Source organism: Schistocerca piceifrons, chromosome 3 (assembly GCF_021461385.2).
Source record: "Schistocerca piceifrons isolate TAMUIC-IGC-003096 chromosome 3, iqSchPice1.1, whole genome shotgun sequence".
Classification (NCBI taxonomy): Eukaryota; Metazoa; Arthropoda; class Insecta; order Orthoptera; family Acrididae; genus Schistocerca; species Schistocerca piceifrons.
The window spans coordinates 179,149,605-179,169,462 of NC_060140.1; the positions used below are offsets into that span (position 1 = coordinate 179,149,605).

General features: G+C 41.9%; 1 protein-coding gene across 1 annotated transcript in view; it reads left to right on the top strand.

The window, feature by feature from the left end:
- The window catches only part of LOC124788357, a 95,496-nt gene that overhangs the window by 46,623 nt on the left and 29,015 nt on the right, over window positions 1-19,858 (top strand). The window contains exons 6-7 of the mRNA XM_047255622.1: window positions 13,619-13,691; window positions 18,241-18,363. Coding sequence (XP_047111578.1) covers window positions 13,619-13,691; window positions 18,241-18,363 — 196 coding nt within the window. The remainder of the gene's footprint in view (window positions 1-13,618; window positions 13,692-18,240; window positions 18,364-19,858) is intronic.

A 19,858-nucleotide genomic window follows, 5' to 3' on the forward strand; every position in this document is an offset into this window, starting at 1 on the left:
ACGCATTAATCCATATGTCTATAAGCTGATACATTATTGTTGCACCAAATGTTATCTTTTCAGCAAACCTATGAGTGTGATTTTAAATTCTTTGAACGGTGTGTTCCATGATTAAATTTTAAATGACTGTTTAGTTATGCTCATATTCCTTAAACTGTCAGCAATATTTTAGCAAACTGTGAATACTGAAATTACTCAATTGTGGCTAACCACTGTTAAAACATCACAATGTTTGCTTGTTTCACTCGGTAGTGCCATATCCATACTACCATAAACTTTCTCCTAGAGATGTTGTGCAGGGTGATTTGTTCAGTGCTGTCTTCATTCGTATTACTGTATCACTCTGGCTTTAGTTCTTATGTGCCAACAGCCTTGCCACGGTGGTTAGCATCAGATCGCTGAAGTTGAACACTGTCGGGTTGTGCTAGTACTTAGATGGGTATTTGTTCGTTCTACTGAGCGCTGTTGGCAAGCGGGATGCACTCAGCTCTTGTGAGGCCAATTGAGGAGCTACTTATCTTAGAAGTAGCAGTTCCAGTCATGAAAACTGAAAAAGGCCAGGAGAGCGATGTGCTGACCACATGTCTATCCGCATCCATTGACGCCTGTTGGCAGAGGATGACAGGGTGGTTGGCAGTACTGTTGGACCTGTTCAGGCAGAGATTTAGTTTTTACATGTTTGTAGTTCTTCTGTATTATATTGTCGTCATTTGCAGCCAAGCTGTTGTTCCTTAACCATCTTTCTGCTTACTCTGTTGTTGCATAAATTTTCTGTTGCATCTCGGTCCATTGTAACATTTAAAAAAAAGAGTCTGTTATTTACCTGCAACATAGGCTCTTCTTCAGTTAAATGGTTTTGTAAATCATTTGTAAATACGAAGAATAGCATATGAGACAGTGGAAATGCCAGGTAGGATTATCAACAATGTTGGACCCAGCCCGAGATGCCGGTGTTGGCAGTCGTGTATGCATGAGGTGTGCTTGCTTGTGTGTATTATCAATGGTGTGTGTTTCTCTTTTGCTGATGAAGGCTGTGGCTGAAACCTTTAAGTTCATGTCTTTTAATTATGCCTGTCTGCAACTTAATGTGTCTTCTTTCCCACATTGAAGAATAGCTTATGCCTTAATACAGAACTTTGATGTACTCTGTACCTTGCAAAACATTCTGTGTTTTCATAGCTCATTTCTGCTTTACACCAACCAATGTAGTGGCACAGTGATAAGATACTAGACTTGTAATCAGTAAGAGAGTGGTTGAAACCCCAAGCCATCCAGATTTAGATTTTCTGCAGCTTGCCTAAATCATTTAAGAGTGTGGTAAATGTTGGCATGATTCGTTTGAAAGGACCCAGCCTTTTCCAATCTAGGTTTGTGCTCCATATTTTATGACCATTCTTTGATGTTACATTAATCTTCCTTCTTTTTACCTTACAGTGCAACCTTAAAGAGACATACTTAAAATAGTTGTAAGTGTCTCCCTGAAAACATACAAACACAATTTTTTAAATCAGTAAACCATTGTTCGTAACACCAAAAACTTAAAATGATGTTATGACTAATCATCAAAAACAGCAAACAGCTGTTCCACTTCACCTGTTGGTTCTGAAATGATTTTGTACATAATAAATAATTTAGTCTGATTCAGAAAACTTTGAGATCAGAGAGATTTTTCTGCCAGCAATATTAACCAGCTGGTAACTGTAGTAACACTGTTCACGTTTACGTCGCACTTCACTTGGCGTAGACTGGGACTGTGTCCTAGGCATGCCCGATGTTAACTGACTGGGCACGGCCCGTGCTGCCGGAGTTGTTGTTGTTGTTATGCCGGCAGAGGTCGCGTCCGAATTCTCGCGTGCCCTCTGGTGGACGGGACTCTACATGCGGCAACTACCGTCTGGGACGCGCCGTGCCAATGTGCGCCTCCTGCGATCTTTCTGGTGGCTACTGCACTCCTCCTCCTTCGGGGGGTGAAGCCACTGTGATCCACTGCGTCGGAAGGTGGAGCGTTGGGCAGGAGCGATGACCTCCACATCCATTGGATGGCCTGAGTCGAGGGGATCTGCCAACCCTCAAGGCGGAACCTTCGAATACGGCTGGAAGTGACCCACACGAAGAGGCCCCCGTCGCCCAACAACCGGAGCCCGGGACAGAACGGGCGACAAGCTGTCGAACTCCGGATCCTGTTCCACCCCGGGAGGGGCAAGACCCCATGGCGGGGACGAAGGGGAAGGGACGACCACAGGTGAACCAGCCTCCTGAGAAACCGGGCCTGCTAGGGGGGCCGGCTCTCGCTGGGGCATCTCAAACGATGGCGATGCCGGTGCTGGAGCTACTGGAGGCTGCCACGGCTGAGAACCATCGCAGTGCGGCAGAGGCACAGCGGGGAGAGGAGGTAACGTCCTCTGTGAAACCAACACAGGTACCGGCAATGGGGAAGCCGGTGTCCGAGAGGTCGGAGGGTGGGTGCCCGAATGTGGACGTAGCTGATTTTGGTGACGACGTACCACCCGGTCCCCCGCCTGCAAGGTATAGAGCCGGCGGCCATTTCGGCGCAGGACCACCACCGGTATCCAACGTGGATTGCGATCAAACCCACGGGCCCAGACCGACATACCCAGTGGAAAGCCAGGTACTCCGTTTTGTGAAGACTGGCGAGGACCAGGCCGGAGGAGGTGCAGCAGAGTCCTAGGTTGACGCCCATGGAGGAGCTCTGCGGGGCTGCGTTCTCCCATTGGTGTGGTCCGGTATGCCGTCAAGAAAAACGTCAATGCTTCCTCCGCAGGAAATTCGTGCACATACTTTTTCATCTGCGTCTTAAATGTGCGCACCATGCGCTCGGCTTCCCCATTAGATTGTGGATGGAAGGGGGGAGAGCAAACGTGCCGAATACCGAAGCGCCTACAAAAATCCTGGAAGGTCTGCGAAATAAACTGCGCTCCATTGTCCGAGACCAGGGTGATTGGCAGACCTTCCACAGAAAAGATTTTTGCTAGTGCCTGGATTGCAACTGCTGAAGTGGTTGAGGAGCAGCGAACCACATATGGGAATTGGGAGTAAGCATCAATGACAATGAGCCAAAAACCATTGAGAAACGGGCCCGCAAAATCGATGTGAACACGTTCCCATGCTTGGGTTGCCGGCGGCCATGAAGAGAACGCTGCCCTGGGAGATGCTTCTTGGCTCGCACACTGGGAACAGGCGGCCACCAAGTGCTCAATTTCTCTGTCAATACCGGGCCAGTACACATGTCAGCGAGCCAAGGTTTTAGTACGGGAAACACCCCAGTGCCCCTCATGTAATAACGTGAGGACTTCCCTACGTAAACTTGCAGGAACAATCACGCGAGGAGCTGTATCATCGGTAGCCAGAAGGAGAACTCCTTCCAAGACCGAGAGGCGGTCTCGTAGAAGAAAATAATTATGAAGAGGGTCCGAGGCCCGGCCCGGAGGGCGCTACGACCACCCCTGCTGAATGAGGCGAACTACTTGCCGGAGAACCGGGTCAGCTGCCGTTTCCCTGGCGACTCGAGAACTAGTGATCGGGAAGCCATCAACCGCTTGGCGGGATGCCACATCCAAATGAAAACACATAATCTCCTCTCGATCGAACGTAGGATCCGGGCCCACCGGAAGACGGGAAAGAGCGTCGGCGTTGGCATGCTGTCCTGTAGGGCGAAAATGAATGGCATAATGGTACTTAGAGAGGAACAAGGCCCAGTGCTGTAGTCTGTGGGCCGCCCTATCCGGAATCTGAGAGGCGGGGCCAAATAACGATATTAACGGCTTATGGTCAGTGATTAACTGAAACTTCGTGCCATACAAGAAAGGGTGAAACTTGGTAACAGCGTAGACAATGGCCAAAGCCTCTTTTTCCACCTGGGAGTAATGGGCCTGCGCGGGACTAAGCATTTTAGACGCAAACGCCAGTGGTTGCTCGGAACCATCTGCGCTGCGATGGGCCAGGACCGCCCCCACCCCATACTGCGAAGCATCTGTAGCCTGGACCAACGGCTTATGGGGATCAAAAGTTGCCAAACAAGGGGCTGACATGAGGAGGCCCTTCAACGAGGTGAACGCTCGCTCGCATGCAGGCGACCAATCAAAAGGAACACCCTTGTGCAAAAGGCAGTACAGGGGGTGGGCTATAGTGGAAGCCCTGGGAATGAACCGGTCGTAATAGGCTATCTTGCCTAAAAAGGCTTGTAACTCTTTCAGCGAAGTGGGCCGAGGAAGGTTGACGATACCTTGGACCAAACTTCCTAGTGGCTGGATACCATGCCGAGAGATGGTGTAGCCCACATACTAAATGGATGGTTGGAAGAAGGTTGAGTTATGCAGGTTGCAACGCAAGCCCACAGACCTGAATTTGAGAAAGAGGGTGCGAAGGTTGTGCAAGTGTTCCTTCGTGATGCGGCCTGTGACAATTATGTCATCCAGGTAGTTAATACAATGAGGGATTGTCGACGTGACATGCTCAAGATAACGCTGGAATATCGCCGGGGCACTGGATATTCCAAAGGCCAACCGCTGGTATTGGTAAAGGCCAAACGGGGTGTTGACGACCGCCAACCGTTTCGAGTCCTCATCAAGTGGTATCTGATGATAAGCCTCCAACAGATCGATTTTCGAAAAATATTGGCCTCCCGCCACGGCGGAGAACAATTCATTAGCACGAGGCAAAGGATAGGTGTCCACCACCAATTGGGAATTAATGGTGGCCTTGAAATCGCCACAAAGACGTAATTTTCCCGAGGGCTTCCTTACAATAACGAGGGGCGAAGCCCACTCACTGGAAGAAATGGGTAGAACGACCCCTAGGGCTGTCAGCCGGTCTAGCTCTTCCTTTACCTGAGGGTGGAGAGCCAAGGGGATCTGCCTCGCGTGTAGAAAACGCGGACGAGCCGACACCTTCAACGTTAAGTGAGCTGCAAAATCTGAAACACGCCCCAGGCCGCCCTCAAAAATATCTGGAAAGTCTGAGATCAAAGATTCCAATGATTGATAGGGAACGTCTTCGGAGACCAACTGTATGGTGTCAGCGATAGAAAAACCGAAAGCTTGAAAGGCATCCAGGCCAAAAAGGTTAGCGGAGCTCGCACCACTGACAACAATAAAAGTAATAGGCCGAGTGACTGATTTGTAAGTCACGTCGGTAGTGAATTGACCCAGTAGGGGAATGAACTGTTTACCATAACCACGTAGACGCCAGTAAACTGGCGCCAACGGGGGCGATCCAAGGTCGGAATAAGTTTGTGCATTCAACAACGAAACTGCCGCGCCCGTATCTACTTGCAGTTGTAACCGGTGCGACCGAACCGACACTTCGATAAAGAGTTTGTGTGCCGATGCGTCGGAAGCCTGGCCCGATGAAACTTCCTGAATGTCAACGTCCATGTCCTCTGTACCTGCTTCCTTCGATTCTTTTGAGGCTGAGCGGCAAACTTTAGCAACGTGACCTTTTTTATTACATTTGCGACAAACGGCCCAACGCTGGGGGCACTCTGACCGATCATGATGTATATAGCACGACGCACAGGACGGCAACAGGGGCCGGCGGCCGGAATTCTGTTTACGCGCCGTGCGGGAGTGGCCGTAACGGCCGGATTGTACCGCTCGCACGTCGTCCACCCCGGACACAGTGGACGCAGCCGCGCCGCCTGAACCTCCGCGACGTCGCACCACGCTTCCAGCTGTTGACCTGCTGCGTGAGAGACTTCATACGATTGAGCAATGGACAGGACTTCCTCGAGGGAAGGGTCTTCTAACTGCAGGGCCCGTTGCCGGACCTCCCTTTCAGGGGCCGAACGAACAATGACGTCGCGTACCATAACGTGGGCATACGACTCTCGCGACTGCTCCGTGACAAAACGACACTTGCGACTAAGACCGTGCAGGGTAGCGGCCCACGCCCGGTAAGGCTGATGGGGCTGTTTCTTGCATTGATAGAACTCGACCCTAGCCGCCACAACATGCGTGCGGCGGCGATAATATGAAGACAGCAATGAACACAATGCGTCAAAAGACAAGGACGAGGGTTCCTGCAACGGCGCTAGCTGCCACAAAACTTGATACAGCGAGGGTGATATCCAAGACAAGAAGAGAGCACGACATACTTCCGCATCAGCAACATGAAACGCCTGGAAATGCTGCCAAAGGCAATGTTCATATGCATCCCAATCCTCCGCCGTCTCGTCATACGGGGGAAAGGGAGGAGGGAACTGTGCCGGAGCAGACGGCGTGGAGAGCAACGCCGGAAGCACTTGTTTCATGGTGGCCATGAGCTCCGTCTGCTGCGCAACCAAAAGCCGCACCAAATCCTCCATGCCGTGGAGAAGCTGCGAAACCGGAACGACGACGCAACACGCGAATGAACGACCCTACTCGTCGCCAATTGTGTAGTAACACTGTTCACGTTTACGTCGCACTTCACTTGGCGTAGACTGGGACTGTGTCCTAGGCATGCCCGATGTTAACTGACTGGGCACGGCCCGTGCTGCCGGAGTTGTTGTTGTTGTTATGCCGGCAGAGGTCGCGTCCGAATTCTCGCGTGCCCTATGGTGGACAGGACTCTACTTGCGGTAACTACCATCCGTGACGCGCCGTTTTGTCATGGAAGTATCCATGAAGAAGGAATGTTTGATATGTTCAGAGGTAAAATTCACAAGCTTAAGAGGTTTGAGGAAATTAATTTCTGTTGTGTCCTTGCATATGCAACTAATGTTGCTGTGTATCTGAACATCATTGGCAAGCATATCCAACACCAGGAAAAAAAAATGTAGCACCTTTAAGGACCATGTTCAGTGGCACAAGGGTATAAGATGTGCACCCTGAGAGGTTATAGTGCTGGTGATTTCTTTGTTACTGTCATTGGTGATGAGATGGTACCCTGGAGGTCTGCCTGTGCACCCTTTTTTTGAATCTGCAAGCAATAACAGTGCTGAATTTACGGTTAAAAGAGTGTGCAACATTCATTCTAGGGTACAACCACACTTCGCCAACAAGTTTGTACTCCGGTTGAATAATTTCAGGCATTTTAACAGGGCTGCATTATGGGCCTGCTGGAAGCTGGATGGACGTATCAGTGGGTTGCTGCACATGTTGAGCACAGTGTATTGGTGGTGTGTCGCTGCTTTCTGCAGTGGTCTGTTGCACATTCTCACATTTGTAGACCAGATTCTGGACATCCAGACAGAACAGACGCTTCCTAAGATTCTCACATTGTGAGTTCAGCAGTGACTGCCCAAACATCATCCACGGAAAAAATTAGGGCACATGTTGCACATGATTTGTCACCAAGGACCATTGGGAACTGTGTGCTTGTAGCAAGACTAAGATCGCATGTGCCACTGGCCGGCCACCACTGACACCACGACACTGCCGAGCATGGCTACTCTGGTGTCATGAAAGCATTGACTGGAGAGAGGAATCTTGCTTTGTTGTCTTCAGTGATGAGAATAGGTTCAGTCTATTTGTGATAGATGTTCACGTGTACGATGTAGACCAGGCTTCTTGGAGTGTGTAGGGGGGAGGGGGCATCAGGCGCAACTTGCAGTCACAATGTGTCTGCCGGCTAAAATAGCCAGTGCCTGCTACTTTGCACAGGTTGTACAGTTGTTATCCCTGTGCTACTGCCATTTCTTCAAGAGGAAAGTGATCTGCTTTTTCAACAGGACAGTGCCCCTCTACATTTGGCTGCTGAATGCAATGTGCCTTTCACAGTGTACAACAGCTGCCCTGACTGGAAAGATCACCACGTCTGTTGCCAATTGAACGTGTATGGATCATATGGATGTGGGAACTTACTTGTTCTCCAGAGTCTACTGGAACCATTGCCAAATTGCAGCAGAAGATGTAAGGTGCTTGGGACAGTCTATCACATGATGCCATTAGACACATTTATGATTGTTTGCATGCAAGAATACACATGCCTGCATTGCCATCACAGGAGCGGGTGATGAGGGGGGCGGGAGGTGGGTTACTCTGTATATGGATGCAACTGTTTGGTTTGGGCACCGTTTGCTGTGATGTGTGTTTCATTTGGTCTGTATTTGTTACGATATATTACTACAATGATGAATTTACTTTCACATCACTTCAATAAAATGGCCTTTCCTTGACAGTGTAGCCTTTTTTTGTCTATCAGTGTCCTATGATTTATTGCTGATTACACAAGCAATTATTACATCTCCCCTGCAATATGTCTTGCGTGCTCCTAAACACTTCACATGATCTTTCATTGAACAGAGTTTTCTCAGATTTGTTTTTAAAATTCTTCTTGTTAAGCGTTTAAATAAAGTCCTGAGCTACCTCTTTATTATTATTTTAACAGAAACTTAGAATCCATAATTTACTTGGGCAACTTAAGAACAAATATATGAAAAATAAAAATCTTGATTATATCACTTTAGTGCTGGCAATTGAGTGTAAAGTCACTAGAGAAAATTGAGTCCAGTATTTATATCCTGACAGTTTTAGTTTTGGTTGAGATGTTTTCTACTAGATATTGTTTTGAGTTTTTGCACATTTAGATATTCAAAAACAAAATTTATGCCTCTGTCTTGTATTGTTGTTTATGCAGTACATTCAAAAATGGATAGCAATAGCTATCCTGAGTCTGACATTGAGTTTAGCAGCCCCAAAAATGATGAAAACTGTTTTATTGGAGACTGTAAGTTTGCCTGTTTGGTGAGTGATACATAATAAATACATCTTCTATGCTCCAACTAACTCCTCCAAGATTTCCAAGTGCAAGAAGCCCTGCTATTCCATTAATGAAAAACTGTACAGAGGATGTCATACCATATGTGATCAATTCATTGACAATGATTGATCAACATCATTGTCACAAGAGACAAGCAGGCACAGTAAAGAGCAACATATTTTCGGTGGAAGGACATATCAGCAATGAAATGTGAGTGTTAATGCTTTTGTAGTACCTCAAAGTACTGTGATAAATCCCAACAATCGAGTGTATTTGACAAATTGGACAAAACACCCAATACTTGCTACACTGATGTTCTGACAAGTGCTGGGTTTTTCTCATTTATGGATGCTGAAAAAATGCCTCATTCTTTTTCACAGCTCTGCGTATGATCCTGTGAACCATCCACCAGCAATGCTAAATAAAATTTGACCTTTACTGGAATACCTCAATAACAAATTCAAAAGTTTGTGCCTGCCAGATAGATATGTAGAGATTAATGTGAGTTTGATGTTGTACAAGACAGATTTCAATCTTCCACTGAAAAGGGTAAGGTTTGTAATTGAGACATTCTTGGCATGAGAGTCCCATAGTGAGTATGTGTGGTCTTGCATTATATGTACAAGAAAAGGTATAAAATGTTATGTAATGTATAAAGCCATAACAGATTGTTGTGCTATTGATAAAACCTCTTCTGAATAAAGGTCATTGCCTTGCATAACTACTTCACATCTCCTAAATTCATCGACTTGTTTGTTCAGAGAACTGATATGTATGGATTTGGACTGCCATCCAGAAGAGACACGTCTCCATCATTTTGCTGTTAGAAAAATAAGGAGGAGGAAATTATGGGTTTTCAGGAGGTAAAAGTGACAGCAATTTGTCGGAAGGACAAGAAAAAAGTGTCTATCTTGACCAGTATTCACAATGCTGAAGTAAAAGCTGTAAACAAAAGACACAAAGAGGGGCTGAAGCCAGCAGGAGCCATGGCATTTGACAACACAATAGATGGAGTAGACAAAGTAGATCAGCTCTTAGTTATCAACCCACCAATGTGTAAAAGAGGAAAGAGATGTTACAAGAAAAAATTTTTCATCATATCGAACCAACTTTGTGGAACACACAAGTGCCATTAAGAAAATGAGGTGGCAAGAAAAATTCTCTCGAGTTCCATGTTCTTATTGAGAATATTATCTCAAAACACCAGAAAGAGTTCACTTCACAAGCAGCAGGTCACCTGTCTTCAATCAACAGTGCCAGGCAACTGATTCTCCAACCTTGGCCATCATTAATTCCACCCACTGTGAAGAAAAAACCTGTGACATGGATTTGAGTGATAAAAAGCTGAGTTTGCGATGGTGATTTGAAGAAGGCAAGAAGGGAATCAAGATACTTTCGTGAAGTATGTGATGTCACACTATACATTGTTTCCTTCTTTCGTACTTACCAGACAGCTACAAATATTTAGAGCCATTGACAAGACTAATGATTAGACTTCATATCTGTACAGAAAGTAAAAAAAGAGCTTTTAAATTCTAGAAAACTCTGCTCAGTGTATAGTGCATTAGTGTAACTGGGATCTTACTTATGGTGTCCTTAAAAAATTTGCAACTTGTTATTTTAGGCTGTGAAGGGTACCTGTACATTCTATATGCGAGATCATTCATTAAATTATGTTTTTTATTAATAAAAAAATACAGTTCCTTGGAACACACTTTGTAAGCAAAATCTGTATGTTAACAGACTGATAGTATTAAATCAAGAAGTCCATTGCAACTTTCTGACATTTCATCTTCTAATTAGCATTTGTTGAAGACATAGTGTCAAACTTCAGCCTGACAAATGAATGTAGAATTGCCTTTTAAATTTTTTGAATATGAAATGTAATTATGTTATTCATGATTAAGCACTGCATCAACACATACCACCTATTCTTCAGTCTCTCTCGATGGTAACCAGTTTGGTCCTTCTTTGTAAAGATTCACACATCCTAAACCAAACATTTATTTCCTTATCTCTGTAAGTTGCTTGGATTTGATGATGAACAGTCAGTCGCTGTCATGCCTCACAATACTAAAACCAAATCGCTGCTCAAATGCAATGTTTGAGCACACTTTCAATTATGTTCAACTTTATAAACATCTGCCACCATTTTATTCACATATTTAAAGCTTTATTTAGTACAGTTATGTGTTTTGTTCAGAGCACAGGTATAGTGGTAAACACTGCAAAGTTTGCACCTTCTGTGCTGCCTTAGACCATTTATTTTTTATCTTTTCCTTCCATGGTTAATTGCCTAAACAGCTCTGTTTTCATAGAATGCCTTCCCTTGGGTTGTCAAAAAAACTTTTGAATCTTAATCGGATTGGTAATATAGCTTGAAGGTACGTATTTTCCTAGGAATACTTGCAACCATTAAAACACACGCAACCAAATTCCCTACAGTGGGAGGTGAATAAATAACGCACTTTCATCTGACATCGTGTAAAAGAGCATTTATTCATCAATAAAACTCTGTTTATGGATAATCTATCTTTGTATTCCCTTAACCTCAAGGTAGGTAGGCCCCTCTCAATCTGGGCTCCTAGTGACCTCTCTCTCTCTCTCTCTCTCTCTCTCTCTCTCTCTATCTCTATCTCTATCTCTATCTCTATCCCTATCTCTATCTCCCCCTCTCTCTCCCTTTTCCATTCTTCCCAATTTCTATTTCCATCCTGAGGAACGAACTTGAAGTTTCAAAAGTTGGGTATAGTTTTTCTTACTTTCGAATGTGTCTTCTGAAGCCATTCTGTCTCCTTGAAATTTGACAGCTTTCTTATTTGAATTTTTCTTTTGGTATAATTAGAGAAAATGCACTTTATTTGCCTCCATGCATAAGAAAGAAACTCTTAACTCCAGTAGTTCATATTGGTGTTAATTTTTTCACCTTCACTTTGTCATTTAACATGAAAAGCCATTTTATCTCATCCTTGTCAATGTGAGACAGGTGTTTATATTTTACTTTTACAGAAATAAAGATTTAGTAACTACCTGTGCTGTTAAGAAATGTATACCAGTTAAATACCATATTTTAAAGACTATAAGACACATCTTAATTTTTATCAGTTTTTAAATAAATTTTGCAATTTTTTTATTAGATTGCAAAGCTAGACTAAAAAAAAAACCTCTTAGTTTATAAAACCGAACTGACACTTAAAATCTCTGAACATCGTCGCCTGAACTTTCTTCTCCCTCTTCGTCGTCATCATTCTCCTCTTCATATATAAGATGGTCTCCACTGCCATTGAGAGCATTACTTATGTTGAACTTCTTGAAAGATTTAAAAGTAATACCTTCTCTCATTCTAGACCACAACTGTTTCATCCACTGACACATTTGTTTGATTGTAGCTCGTTTTAAAGCTCCCTTCAACATGAATTCATGTTGAGTTTCATCCATCATCCATTTGGTTCATTCCTCTCTCATATACACTTTTAATAGTTTGTTTATCGAGATATCAAGATGTTGCAATTGTGAAGTAAGTCCTCCCAGAATGACAGCAAGCCTTGTATTTCCTTTTCTCAATTTCTCTTTCACAAAATTATTCAAATGACTACTAAACTGATTTAGCACAAGAAGAGAACTCTTCTTCAATAAAGCACCTTTCCTTCCACTCTCTGCTCATCTCTAATTTCATAGCAGCCTTCTCCATCCCACTCTTGTCAAGTACATGAACACCACCACCTGGCAGTATTTCAGAAGATTTTGGCATTGTTTCACACTTGAAAATGATCATTGGATTAAGATGAGCATCATCAGCTTAACATGAAAGGGCAACACTGTAGTGCATTTTTTCATGTTCACTTGTTTTTGTAGTTACAGTTTTAGTACCTTTCATGGCAACAGTTCTGTTACTTGATACATCAAATGTCAGAGGAGTGTTGATCATAATCGCTACATGGTTTAGTTCCACACTGGTTTTCTTTCAGTGTTGAATAATAAAGCGATAGAAAGATATATTCTCTTTTCATACTCTTGTAACATTTTCTGAGATATTTTGGTTTTGATTCACATGCTAAGTCAATGGCACTTCAAATCTGTAACACCAACCAAGAACACCCTTAAAGTCTGTAAGTTCCACTGTAGTGCTAGCTTATGAGCGTGTATCTGAATCATTTTTGTATGAATTCCAGTGCCATTTTGACAGTGTCCTTGAGTCTATTTCAGTATGTCATCTTCTAGTTTTGGCCATTTTGCACTCAGTCCTCTATTTGCACATCTCAGTCCTCTATTTGCACATAGTCTTCCTCATTCTTTTCAGTTCTTACTAGCCTGCGAATCACGAATGGTGTTTTTCTTTCTGTTGGTGGAGGGCCGAAATGCCGCTCTGCGGCTCGTTTCCATGTTCTTTTACATATGCTATTACTTTTCAATTTATAGCCCACATCATATGAATACCTTTTATTTTTTTCCATTACAAAATTTGCTATTAACAAAAATATTGAACTGTTACTGATAACGTAAAGCACTTTCAGTTCAAGTTCACTGGCACCGTAGATTGCAATAGCTGTGCGAATATATGGCCATTTTTAAGACTGGTGGGAATTTTAAATCAGACACTGGATATTTGTATTAATTTTGAGTACAAGATGCACCTGAATTTTGGAGGCAATTTTTCGAAGAAAAAAGTGCGCCTTATAGTCCATAGAATATGGTAATGTCTCAGTGCTTCTTCATTTGGTCATTTGTGCTTCAATACTTCTCTGAATTTTTACATTGTGGGAGAAATTTTTGCATTTAGTATGTTGTCTAATTTTCATAAGTAAATTTGGAAGTGGTTTATTAAAATGACATTAAGCTTCATTCTTCCTGCAGAGCAGAATACATGAATTATACAGTGTCAGATACTTTAGAAGAAATAATTTTGCTTTGTTTTCAGGATCTTCTAGCCCTTCATAATGGAGCTTGGCCCAACAGTGATATGGATAAAAGAACATCCTCTGGTTCTGAAGGTAAAATTAAGTATTTTGAATTTTTGTTTACAATTGTGGTAAAGGTAAATGAAATTTAGTACCCATTAAATGTAACAAAATGTAGCCAAAATTTGAAAAGATTGCTATATTATATATCTGGATGGTAAATAGTATATTATCATGGAAGTGTTGTCAGCAAAGATAGCCCAACTAATTTTAAAATGGCTAAAGAAAGAATATTACTTGTAATTTTAAATGAAATCAGGTACAATTGACAAAAAACATCACCAACTTAACCTCATATTTTAAGAAGAAAAAAGTACATATGCAAGATATCATCCCCAGCATTGGATCCTGAGTGAAAATTTAGGCCATAATTTTGAAAATATGCAGTTATGGCCTGAAAGTACAGCTTTTAATCATTTGCAGGCACTGATTGTTTGTCACTCACTCTGCCCCACTACAGCTGCATAATGCCTGAGTGCAAAGTGCTGTTTAGTGGAGTGAGTAAGAAGTTTGTGTTCATAATGTGGGTGAACCAACAAGCGACAGTGCTTTGTTCATTGTGCCCAAGTGCACAGTTCCTAATCTGTGGCTGATGCCAGAGATCTTTTGGATTTGAACACTTTGTCATGATACTCAAATGCACTGTAAATTAACAAAATGAATGAATGCATCATTAAAGAAGTAGCGTAGTGCTACTTAATTTTCAACATCACTGTTGTGCATTATTTTCTTTGTATTCAAAAGCTGACGCTGCATTTGTGGGATTTGTGCTACTCTTCAACAAGAATGGCATGATTAAATTGTAAATCGAAAATCAGTACATGGAAAAGATAGATCGCTACTTACCTTAAAGACGACACATTGAGATGCAGACAGGCACTACGAAAAGCTTTTGACCAAAAAAATGCATTCTGGCCCAAGCTGCTGGAGTGTTGGTCATGTGTGCATGAGGTACGCTTGTTTGTGTGAATAAATGTGTGTAGTGCTTTCTCAAGATTTGGCCAAAAGCTACTGCGTAAATGTTCTTTCGTTTTGCCTGTTACGATTCAATGTCTTATCTTTACAGTGAGTAGCAATCTATCTTTTTCTTATATTTTTGATATTCCAACATGGAATTCCCATCATTTGTATAATTAATAATAATTATTCTCTTGATTAGATATATTCATTTTGATTTTCGAGTATTATGGAAGTACTGGTGCAGAATACCAGTATGAGAATATTGTGAAAATTATATTGGACACATATTATGTGTTTGATGTTGATATATTACATACTCATTTGACTTGCCTCTTTTTTGTGTAAAATAACATGTTCTCTGACAAGATTTCAAAAAGCATTGGACACACGGCAACCTCCCCCCTTCTCTACCCTCGCCTTCAACATGCTGTGAGTAGGAAGGCTCTGATCATCACTCTGCTGTACAATACTTAGTACTGGGGCATTAGGCAGCAGCAGTGGGACCAGAGCAAGTGACAAACAACAGTGTGTGCAAATGTTTAAAAGCTGCAATTTCAGAAGGCCGTAACTGTGTACTATCAGAATTATGGCCCAAATGGTGCTGATATCTTGCAGGTGTGCCTTTTTTTATAAAATTGTAAATTGACAAAAATGTGATGTGAGGTAAGGTAAGAAATTAAAACAGTGATGATGAGTAGGTGATCAGCCATATTGAGTGTAATAAATAGAAGGGTTTTGAACAGAGTGACACATACTGTTATTTACGCAGGAATATCCTTTGCTAGTTTGACACACAGTAGCATTGCATTTCTGACCAGTGGGGTAGATGAATGTAGCTATGTTGACAGAACTGTACTGACGTAAATATGAGGGCATGTTGGCCTTGCCGCAGTGACACTGGTTCCCACCAGATCACCGAAGTTAAGCACTGCCGGGCTGGGTTAGCACTTGGCTGGTTGACCATCTGGTCTGCTGAGCGCTGTTGGCAAGCAGGGTGCACTCAGCCCTTGTGAGGCAAACTGAGGAGCTACTTGATTGAGACGTAGCAGCTCTGGTCTCGTAAATTGACATAAGGCCAGGAGAGTAGTGTGCTGACCACATGCCCCTCCAAATCTGCATCCAGTGATTCCTGTTAGCTGACGATGATATGGCGTCTGGTCGGTACTGTTGGGCCTTCATGCCCTGTTTGGGCGGAGTTTGTTTTATGTTTGAGCTCCTAGTAGAGGTAGCAAGAAGGGTATTATTCCTCTTTCTACCAAGTATTAGCTCAGAATGTGACAACTGCAAGTTGTCTTTTACCTCTCTGTAACATTGGAACGTAATAATGGCAATAGAAATCATTACATGGAGTCACCATTAACCACATGAGACCTACAATTCACAGGCATTGATATTACTGCAATTTAGGAAATATCGCAAACACAAGAACAATAAGAAACAGGGTTTTGTAGTAGTGCAGGCTGTGATGCTTTGAAGCTTTCCATCATGCAGCTTCCTGTAGCATACTGTCATACATTTCATCACTACAATTAAGGCCTAGCTCATACATCATATTAACCATTAACTGTAATTGAAGCAGACCTTGTCCTAGCACATCCTAAATGAATCAGTTGTTAACAAATCTGCTATCTTAAAAAGGAACATTATCAACATACGAATATAGTAAACTGTGTGGTCATGTGCATTGGCCTTGGTGTACAGGAATGACTGGTGGTGTTGCCTACAAAACCTAATATACATATTGCTGGGCCACCTTTACATTCATAAAAATCTTACATATGAATAGGATTTATCAGCGCTCTTCTTCCTCAAATCACAATGGGTGTTTCTCTCACCTTACCAAAATGTATTGCCTTCCACTCGTCATTAGTGTTCACATATTAGTGCTGGTTTTATTTGCTGTCTATATGGCTTCAAAAACTGCAACATATATTATCATTAACATTAGAACAATATTTTTCACACGAGAAAGTTTATGACAATTCCAGTTGCAACATTCTATACACCAATCAATATGCAATATTGCCATGTGTGGAGCCCATATTTGCAAAAGTGCTGAGTGATTCTTGCCGAGACCAGCAAAGGTTGAGAGTCCCATGACCTGCTAGGTAGCCCTGGATTTGTCTCCATTGTTATCTGTTTGTATCAATGGTTTTGATGATTTACTTTCTCTGTAGTTCTTTTGGGGATTCTGATATGTGTTGTGCATAATACACAATATTCCTTTATCTGTACACACAGGTGTCAAATTACTGTTGTGGCTGCAGGTCCTGCTGAAATTTCTTGTTACGAACCAGCCATCCACATTGGGGTACAGTGATTTCAAGGAGGAACCACAGTACAGTCTCCCTTGGTGAAACAGTTTTGGAAAAAGAGGTTTAGTATTTGGCTTTCTCCCAGTCATTGCAAAACAAATGAATAAATATCTCCATCACCGTGTTGGACAGTAAGAACAAAATAATGTGTGTATTATATTAATGAAAATTGTTGAGGGTTGCTTTCCAAAGCTTGTTTATTGTTACTCTGAGACAGATGGACCATTGGCAGATGTATTATGATGGCAGCGTTTAGTGTGTGTGTGTCATTACCTGGCAATATATACAATGTGCTGGCAATGAGGCCTTCTGGAGGCACATGCTTAGGGCGAGAGAACATTGGCATGCGTAATAGACAAAGATGATGGAGGTGGTGGTGGCTCTGTGGAATCGCTGGCTCTGAATCACTGACACTCCTTGCCTCCAGTAGCAAAATCCTGAGGAATCTTTGAGCTGTAGTGAAGGGTCTTTCGCAAAGGATATCACTAACGCCACCCATTTTAGGAGGATCTCTCCTGTACCATTCTGCAAAATTTTCTCATCAGTCAAATTATTTAACAGCAAGTTTCATAGCTTTTCATGCTAAAAATACATATGCACTTACCAGACAAGTTTTTCTTGGAAAGCATTCCATTATTATTGTTTTTGTTTCTCTGGCACCTGCAAGCCCTGTGTCAGGTCTTTCGTTGAAAAATTGTCTGTATTCTGCAAATTATGAGCGTTCTTTTAGGTAGGCAAAACAGTCTGTGTGTGTGTGATGATCGCATCTGGTCAGACAATGTGATGACTTTCACGGTCCAGCTCCAGTCTCGCTTGTGGCTCAGGGCCTCCTGTCTTGCATTTGGTGCCCTTTCTGGCCAAAACATTACAAATTTTGGGTCTTCATAGTAGAACTTTTTCTATTTCTTCACTGTATTACTGAAATGTTCTTACTTGATAGTCCTAATAAATCATTGGTTACCTCAATATACAATACATAGTGATGCCTGTTTGTTCACTATTAGAATGGCAATTTTTAATGTTGATTCAGCTTCTAAACTGATTAGTAGTAATAGCTCATGTACTTTTCATTAAATAACCATCAGTGGAAATTGATGCAAGAGATCAAATGTAGTCCAGTCAAAAGTATCATATTCAGAAAAGACACTCAGTGCTTAATAAATGAAGTTTAGGTGATAGTGGTTTTCATGTATCTTGTGTGCTGTGTAGAACTGAAACTGCTTACACATTACCAAATGAACAATCACAATCTTTTCATATTTGAGTGTTGTTCTCATTTTTGTATTTCTATTTTGTTTTGTTTTTAGGGGGACAGGAAAAAATAGTCAGGGCATTCACTGAAATAATGAAAAATATGTCTCGAATGAAGACCTGTATTCGACCAGCAATGTGCAAACCATATGGGAAACAGTCTGAAGCACTACAAAAAAGTAAGTATATTTTGGCATGTAGTTAGTAAAATCTGAGTTACAAGCTATCATAACGTACAGAAAAGAAATAATGCACATACTTTCTGATCACTGAAACTAGAACAGCACAGGTTTTAAAGAAAAGACAAAGTATTTTTAAATTTTTAGAACATCTTCAGAATTAAAGGATAGGTTGAAAAATATATCTGAATAAGATTGTGCCATTCTAAGAACAGATACCAATTAATTTTCATTTCCTTGCTGACTGTAGACAATGTGTCTGTGGAAGAATCTCTATAGACTGGGTGTTATGAAAAGAAGGTCTCATTTGATGAACTGAATGAATTTTTCTCAGCACCAACAAACCTCTGTGCTGTAGTGAATTATCGCCTACTATAATCCTCAGACTACGTAACTAACCAAGACGCTTTCCACATAAAATGCATTATGATGATAAGTACCACAAGAAAAGCCATAATGAGAATAGCTTCTAAGGTGGTACGCAACAGGGATATCAAAGTAGCCCTTATCAGGAATTTTGCAGATAGCCTAGTGTCTGTCTCAAAAGACCTGTTTAATTCTCCTCTCATGAATGGAACATGTCCCACATCACAAGAAATCATAGTCCAGTCTATCACTGAGACTGAAAACCGAGAGTCATTTTACGATTACCAACCAATGAGCATAGTACCTAGGATATATCATTCATGATCGATTAGTGAACACTAACACAAAAACTATCGCTCCATCTTTTGTAAACACCATAGCACAAACACTGCATTAATTAAGGTAATTAGAGACCTCACACAATGATGACCATGACATACATTAATGGTGATGGGGATTGGTAACAATTGACATATAGTGTTAGTCTTTGACTATCAATACATAATAATACACAATAATAATCAATAATGAGAACCATTCACTACAGGGGGTAACAGTTCAATTAGGTAGGGGGTGGGTTGGTGCAAAATGCTTGCTCACTTCGCAAGCGTACCAGCTAGCTTTTTAAACACCCAATTGTTTTGTGAACATCACATCCCAAAAATACAGTCTTGATTAATTTGGCTTCTTCCATACCACATTTGAGCTGGAGCCATATCAACAACTGTAATAGGACTTCTGTTCATGAAATAAACTGCAGTTTAAACTGCACAGCCCCACATTTTGTTTCAAACTTTGGAACCGAACAACATGGATGTTACATTATTTGTAATAGTGAGATTTATTCTTTCTGCCTTACCATGCAGTTGAGGAAACTCTTTAGTTAATCACTGTACTTTTGTTTTTACACTATTCCTTAAAGTCAGATTTTTCCTGTCTTCATATTGAAATGAGCTTCACTTTCACTTACAAATTTCTTGATGTGGTCATCTGTTTCACCTTTTCTATGTAAAAGATACACTTTTAAGACATCAGGGCATGTTAGAAAATATTCTTCATTGAAGTAATTTGGTGGACATGCCTTCACCTTATGTCATGTGAATAATCTCAAGGGGTCTCATTGCTGTAT